The following is a 7,892-nucleotide window of genomic DNA, read 5'->3' as shown; positions in this document are numbered from 1 at the left end:
ACTGTTTGGCGAGTAAACATGCCGCGGTAACTTAATCACGGCGCCCGCTGAATTCCGGCCATGTCACTTTCGATTTTGCAATTTACTTGAACGTAGCAAAAATCTCCCAAAATGTTTGTCGCTGATCGTAACTTTTTATATTCTATATTCAAGGTTCAAAATTAATGTTGTTTTCATGTCGTAAATATTTTATTCTCGATCGACCGTCCGGGAAACTTCCTTCTGCTCTTTCTGAAAACTGTGTATCAATATTTATTTGCTTTTTCATCAATATTTGTTTTGCATAAAGCAAGCTAACAGAATCTGTACCTTGCTGAGTTCGCATTTGTTAGCGTTAATAGTATTTTCGGTCAGATGTTTCTGTTTTTTATGAGGGGTTTATTGTTTTGGTCTCCCATCCCAACACTAACCCCGCGAAACAGGGCTTGACTTCAGTGAAGTTTAGTATTACTAAGTTTTCGGATGCTCATAGGGCACACTTGTGGTGAAAAGAAGTTGTGAGGAAACTTGAAAATTATCAACATGTCAGCCCAGAAGCCAATGTTTCTCGCTTCTCTTTTATTTGTTATTCTTCAGAGACTGGAATGCTGTATTTCAATACCACACAATTCAGTGCCTTCTGATTTTCTGTAGCACGTACCACAGGCAAGCCAGTGTATGCTTCACAGAAGCATCTAGTTATACTAGAACCTCATATGGCCTGCGCCTGCTATACTGCACGACTTTATGCAATATATTTTAATGCGTCTCTTAGTTCGTCATTTAATTCGCCCTGCATATATGGACGGCCGAGGGACGCATTATGCGTCTGGACGATCTAAAAGCGTCTTTAAAGAGGCACTAAACGATTCACTTTGCCTAGATGCAAAAGTCGTCTCTCGTCCCTTCTCGATCCGCCATTCTGTGAGTGGAAAACAACTGACGTTATGCAAGAGGTGCAATTCGATGCAATACTAAAAATCTCGATTACCGTTGGTGAAAGTCAAGGCAACATTGTACCGAAGTGAACGAGATGAACGGCGATATCATAGAAGGCTTTACGAGTTTAACAGGAGCGAGATTTAGTTGAAGTATGGACAATGCGATGCATGTACAATTGATAGGCCAGGATATATCATTTCTTTTCAATTCGATTATATTGATTATTTTAGGGAAATGTAAAACAATTCATTCAAACGTACCTGAAGTCAAGAAAACAATGGCAGCAAGAAGCGCGAAGGAAGCAGACATGTCCAGAGAAAGCCAACAGGGACGATATGAGCACGCTTAGCGACAGAGCTAACTCTAAGACAATTCACTGAAATTGGATAAACCCTTTCAAGTTGTCCTGGAGTGTGCAATTTGTAAAAAAAAAAGGTCAAGAAAAAAAAAAATTAAAGGAAATTAGGGAAGATATCGTTGACGTCACCTATTGTCATTTATGTGCTAACCAGAGCCTCATTGGTTGTCGAAACCAAGGGTCTTTTGTTCGTGTGATTTGAATAATCAAAGGAATGTTTTTGTAAGCAGATATCTTCCCAATATATAGAAGCGGTCACTTGAGCTATTATAGAGAAATAAGGTGATCACGTTTCAATAAAAATATCGCCGGCTTTAGATTTCAAATAAGACGTACGTATGATTGAGGTAAAATTCAGAACGATCAGAAAATATTGGGATTTTGGACTGACGAATCGAGGGTGGTAGTTTTTGAGAACGATAGAGGCATGTTAAACTGAGAGGCTAATGCAATGAAAATGGAGCCAAATCAAACGTATCGACTGTGTTGTCTGCCAGAGGGGAAGCTTTCAGGGGGTTCCAAAGGGAAAAGTACTCCGGTGTCGCCATGCATCTTATCAAAAACACATTTGATCATATCAGCTGTACTTTGAACTGATTCGAGTTCATTTCATTTCATTTCATTTAGGGTGCTTACCATTTGTTAGAAAATTCCGGTTGGGATGACCGTTGCATAAAGGTAAGCGATTTTCCATGTACACAGAGCAACCGGACGAAGTTGCACTAACCATTAAATTCTTCATTCAAACCTTTGTTCCCAGTGCCTAGAAACACAAGAATCGGAAAAATTGTACAGGAATTTCCGAAATTCCGTTCCGTTCGTAAAATAATACTCCACATTTTCGAAACGGATTTCTCGGAAAATGACTGTTCCATTTGACATTTAACCGAATTTCTTTTTTTGGCTGAATGGTAAGCACCCCTAGTCTCTCCAGTTACCAGGGCACTTGGATATGCTTGACACTTCAACAATATAACTTGTTTTGTTATACCTCCAAACTCAAATACGTTTTCTGATTGGAGGAGAACGTGTCACGTGTCATTGGTCAAAACTTCATGACGCCCTAGGGCGAACAAAACTTCATGACGCGCTAGGGTAACAACAACTTGAACTTTCGACTCACACGTGATCAGGTCGTGCACCTTTGAAACGGCGGCAAATCTGTACGCCAGCCGACGTCAAGCAAATAATTTTTATCTGTGTATTGTTCTTTTTTGAGTTGGGAGGTATAACAAAACACTTAATGGCTGGCCCCTCGGGAAACAGTGAGTTTTGTTTCCCCTCGACCTCAATGTTTCCCTCGGCTTCGCCTCGGGGAACATTAGGGAATTTAAGAAACGACGACGGCTACGACTACGACAACGCCACAAAGCAATAATATCATTGGTTAAAAGAGCATAAATAATCGTGCTGCACGTGCAGCACGGATTTTAGCAAGTATCTCAGCGGTCCTCTGCATAACGACGACGTGAAATCACTAAATTTGAAGTTTTGACGACAACGTAAGCATGCAACAGAGAATCTTTCATTCTCTGTTTTAACTTTAAAACCGCTCGTACCAATTTATTTTTAGGATACTTCGTTCACATTGTAGGACGTGAACGAGACTGAATAATCGCGAAAGACTTATGATAGAGCTAAGTTATATTTTGAGGTGACGTTTTCGTCGACCGTCGCCGTTGTAGATCTTAAATTCCCTATCGTCCATGTTGATGTCCCTAAACGAAGGAACGTCGGCCATGTTGGTGTCCCCAACTAATCCTCCGGGAATTGAGCTCTGTCATCATGCAAACGTTTTCTTTTGTTTCGGTGGAAAAACAAGGTTACTGATCACGCGAGTGAAAACACTGCATGTGTAAGAACAAAAGGAGCTAATGAGAGATCTTTTGTTTTCGCCCACCAGAACGGCGGCGATGACGTAACGGGAAAGTCGTGTTAATTAAGGTGTGAAGAAAGATAGGTACTAAAAATTTCAAAATGAGGGAAATTAATGCGTGGTTGTCCAGTGGAGTGATGCGAGGGATCTGTCAAGTTTGAATGAGAAAACAGAAGCGGTGACCTATTCCGTAGAGAGAAACTACCTTATTACATGAAATTTTCGCGGCACGTTAAAATGGCGAAATTTAAGTGCCGCGAAAATTAACGAAAATTACATGACGCGAAAATTAAGTGACTCACATTATGTCAATAACTAAACCAGCGACTTTATTACACTCGTTTATGACAATCATTTTGAGCTATTCTGTGGTAATGTTCTGGTCCTCTTCATCACTACTGCTTTCCGTCTCTACTTCAGGTAGCACGAAATTAAAGTGAGTCAAAATGCAAAATTTTCGCAAAATCGCGAAATTAACGTGTCGAGAAAATTCCATGTAATAAGGTATGTCTATTTTGGAAAAATTTAAGATACCGGCATTGCAATGATAAATTTCGTGTGAAAGTTATTAATGTTTTCCCTATGTTGTCAAGTATCGAAAATATGGGACAAAAACAACGGAAACGGAAATCGTGGTTGCTCCACTTAATAATCGACGCGGAAAATTTAACGCGCATTTGAAAAAATTGCGTTAATTGCATGAAGTTTTAAGATTAGTCAAGAAACAAAATCCACATGTCGTTGAATGTGGGAATCGAACTTGGGACAAACTGCTTCCCAACGGGAAGGAAAAAAGGATGGAAAATATCGAACATTGAGATAGTACCGTAGTTAGCCATGGGATATAAACTAAAGGCACACGATTATATTTACAGGGGAATACCATACGAACGCATAAATAGAAAACTACATTTATTTGAGTCCTATAAAACATTTACAGCTTCAGTAGCCACAGCAAAATACGCAATTAGGAGGACGTGAAAATCTTTTTTCCTCTCTTAACTTGGACAAAATTTTAAAAAACAAGGGCAATTGGAATTTTCAAACATCACTACAATTTCTACCGACTTAAATACTTCTTGGACGATTCTAATACAAACTGAACAAGCATTTCCAAGAAATAATATCATTCACAAATGTTCTCGTAAATTAGCTTTCCACGATGTTAACTTAGAGTGGCTTGATGCCGCTTCCTTGCAAAGTTTTATCAGTGGCACAAAAATTGCATGGCCGGCTTATATGCTGTGTCTTTACAAGATATAAAAAGCTGCCCTTATCAAAAGTGGCTGATTTAAATCGTGTTAGTTATATTAACGAAATAGATTAACGGATGAAAACGCTTGCGTGTTTATTGATGGTGTTCTTGTTGATTCCATGTCAACTAATTGTTTACCAAATTTTTTTCAAACTTTACTAATTAACTTAAATTAAATACTTTCCTAAAATTGCACAAAAATTATTATGCCAATTTAGCACAATTTTTTTTAATCTCAAACAGTCTTCACTCAAACAAAAAAAAAAAAAAACCACACTAAATTAAAGTCTTCAGTCTTTTACTTGGTTCCACTTTTCTCCTCTCCGTTCTTTGTCGATTTGGAGGGACTCTTAGCTGGAATTCCAGTTGTAGTCCTTTTCCCCGTGCTATGAGGAGCTTCTTTTCCGTCTTTTGCTTTCTGAAGACTTTCTCGGCTACCTCGTACATTTTCCCGGCTTCCTCGAACATTTTCCCGACTTCCTGTTCTAACAGGTCCACGCGGACTTGGGCGATCAGGGGACCCACGGGAGGAGCTCGAAGAAACCCTAGAGCTTTCGGAAGAATCTTCGAGGGATCCCGTACTCCCAAGGGATGTCTGGCTATCCGACTTCTTTACTCTCGTGGAGGAAGCTTTCTTTGTGGGAGATGATTTTTCAGCGGCGCCCCTCAACTTGGTACCACTTCCTTGCCTCGGAAGACCGCTCGGTGCCCGAAGCTCTCCCGATTTCTCACGACGAGGTCTGAGTTCTCCTGATTTTTCTCGACGAATTCCGTAACCACTACTAGGTACGTCAAGCCGAGGTTTTCTGCCAGGGCCAGCGGGAGGTCTTTCCGCCGCTGTACCTTTCAATTGTGTGCCAGAGTGTTCACGAGCAATTGATGGCTTGCTTGTAAAAGCACCCATTGCTTGTGCTACACCTTCTGGTCTTGACAACTGTTCTCTTAGTTCTACATTTGTTCGCCCAGCAGCTGCAGGAGTAAATGACAAAGATTGTTAGTCTGCAGCATTACGCCATTAACATATGCCCACCATTTTCTAGTCCTTCATCCGAGAAACCAACACTCCATTTAACAATTAGCTATCTCTGGAAATATGAACCCATACCAACCGATACTCTGAGGCAATTTTTTTTAAATTCTAAGTTTTAGAAAGGCGTCTTTGAATCACGAGCACTTTTGACACCCTATGTCAGTTTTTGATGGCTTGTATTTCGCCAAATATCGAAACAAAAAAAGGTTTAAAATAAGTGAGATAAATTTAACAAGTCCTTCTAATTCACCATTCATCATTTGTTATAACAGGGTGCCTTCTATAAACAAATTCTTGTCATAATCGGCGACTAAAAGGAAATAAAAACACGAGCAAAGAATCTCCAATACAACGGACTGCATTTTTTTGGTCCGCAACAAAAACCGATATTACCGATTTGAACTAAACACAATTGAAGACCTCTTGAAGTAGGAATATAATAAAGAACTCCATTTTCATTTATACAACAGAACGCTGACTTCACTTTGCTAAACGAACTTTCCGAGCACAATTAAAATTGAAAAAAAGTTTTCAACAAATGACAGCAAAGCCGAGTGAATCGCGAGTTGCGAGCGTACATTTCCCGCGCTTGGAGTGGGTCGACTGAAACTGCGAAGAATTTTGATTGGTTGAAGGCGCTGTTTGCGCTTCTTGCGATTGGTCAGAAGACTCGCTTTGACTGTAAGGTGACTAGAGAGTTAAAAGAAAAGAGTACAGAAAATTTTAAGCTAAACAAAATCCAAAACTAAATAGCACCTAATTCATATGCTCTAGACAAAGTATGCAAGTGAGCCTGTTAGTTTTGGTGCCACTGTTTATTGGTTTAAAAAGTGGCAAGCGGTGGAAAGGTCATTTTATTACCTCTGCAGGGCTCGTTTTTCTGAAGGAATTCGTCCAAAGTTTCCCATCCTCCTCCGACTCGGACCATCACAGTGCTTCGCAAAATTCGAACAAGACGTAACTTCTGCGAATCCCCAAACTACGGGAGACAAAAAAGAAAAACAGAAGCCATGCAAATGTTAGAAAAAAAACTTGTCTTGTATCTGGATCACGCTTGATTTTGGTTTGAGGGGAGAGGAGAGAGGAGGAGAGAGGAGGGGAGAGGAGAGAGGAGGGGAAAGGGAGATGGGAGAAAGGGAGGGACATGGGAAGACAGGATGGTGTTAATTACTTAAAAATCAAGTGAGCAATCTACTTCTCTCTTTTGATTGACAATCCACAGAAGGTTCACAAGTTCGTCAAGAAATTAATATGGAATCAATGCTGCTCACAACATCACCGTTAATGCCTGACTCGTTGTCATCTTCGTCATCGTCAACATGAGTTACTACATCACACATTTATCTGTTCCTCACTCAAGGGCACATTAAAATTGGAGGCTTCATTCCATGTTTAAAGACATTTCTTACCAAGTTTTGGAAATAATAATAATAATAATAATAATAATAATAATAATAATAATAATAATAATAATAATAATAATAATAATAATAATAATAATAAGGCCGAACAGAATTGATGCGAGGATAGTAAACCACCAGGAGAAGAAGGTTATAGCAATGGAGATGAGCTGCCCCTGGGTGAGCAATCGTCAAAAGAAAACATCAGAAAAGACGATGAAATGCGCGCCACTCAGATGGGAGCTGAAGCAGAAGTACCCCGGGTACGAGATTTCACAGTACAACATCATTGTGGACGTACTCGGGGGCTGGTCGACAGACGTGGAGGTAGCGGTGAAGGAGTTAGTTGGGAGGCGTCACAGAGACGTCCTCAAGAAGATGCAGAGTGCATGCCTATCCGTCACACTGAACATTGCACGGACTTTTAAGGTTGCGACACATTAGACATTATCTTACCCGTGCTTCGGTTTGTCTCCTGCTCTAGAACTTTGAACATTTAGCATATTTTAGCGTAAATTAGTTTAGTTTATGATATATATACATATACATATTTTAACCTTACTTTTTAATTGTACACTACCTTTTAACTCTAGTTTCACTAGCCAGAGCACAGGCCACGCCTTGGCGCCCTGTGTTCCTTTTAACTGTATGGCATACAGATAGTTTTTACTGCTGCACAAAATACAAAGAAATGGCATACCCTGTACTTGTTTTCAGCCACTTTGACATACTGACATCCACATTTGCGACACAGGCGTTCAACTTCTGATTCGATTTGCTGCTCTTCAGTCTTGGGTTTCTCTGGCTTTTTGCTGGCCTGAGGGGAAAAAAAGAGAGGGAACAAATGTTGAGTAGAAAGAAGCACCAAAACGTCTATAACGTGTCATGGAACAGAGGGGAGAATAGTTAATTGAACAAACCTTTGAGCTAACAGTAATTAAATTGAGTATCATACTATGTCAAGGAACTAGTAGAAAAGTTAGAGCTTTAACCCTTCAGTTTGAGAGTGAAACTTGCACATTTTACTCTGTCCAATGCCAGACGATTTTACT

The 7,892-nt window shown here is 39.9% G+C and overlaps 2 protein-coding genes across 5 annotated transcripts in view; both read right to left on the bottom strand.

Annotated features, from left to right (window-relative positions):
- The window catches only part of LOC137977165 (otolith matrix protein 1-like), a 39,318-nt gene extending 37,653 nt beyond the window's left edge, over positions 1-1,665 (bottom strand). The window contains exon 1 of the mRNA XM_068824435.1: positions 1,182-1,665. Within this exon, the coding sequence (XP_068680536.1) occupies positions 1,182-1,230 (49 nt within the window). The 5' untranslated portion in view covers positions 1,231-1,665. The remainder of the gene's footprint in view (positions 1-1,181) is intronic.
- Positions 1,666-4,050: 2,385 nt separating this feature from the next.
- The window catches only part of LOC137977678 (nesprin-1-like), a 182,666-nt gene continuing 178,824 nt past the window's right edge, over positions 4,051-7,892 (bottom strand). For all 4 annotated transcript variants that reach the window (XM_068824974.1, XM_068824977.1, XM_068824976.1 and 1 more), the window contains 3 exons: positions 7,541-7,657; positions 6,302-6,419; positions 4,051-5,379 (listed from right to left, as the gene is read on the bottom strand). In XM_068824974.1, the coding sequence (XP_068681075.1) occupies positions 4,709-5,379; positions 6,302-6,419; positions 7,541-7,657 (906 nt within the window). In that variant the 3' untranslated portion in view covers positions 4,051-4,708. The remainder of the gene's footprint in view (positions 5,380-6,301; positions 6,420-7,540; positions 7,658-7,892) is intronic.

The sequence above is a fragment of the Montipora foliosa genome, chromosome 11, assembly GCF_036669935.1.
Source record: "Montipora foliosa isolate CH-2021 chromosome 11, ASM3666993v2, whole genome shotgun sequence".
NCBI classification, from domain to species: domain Eukaryota; kingdom Metazoa; phylum Cnidaria; class Anthozoa; order Scleractinia; family Acroporidae; genus Montipora; species Montipora foliosa.
Note: the sequence above shows the minus strand (reverse complement) of the source record. Positions and strands in the feature narration are given on the sequence as shown.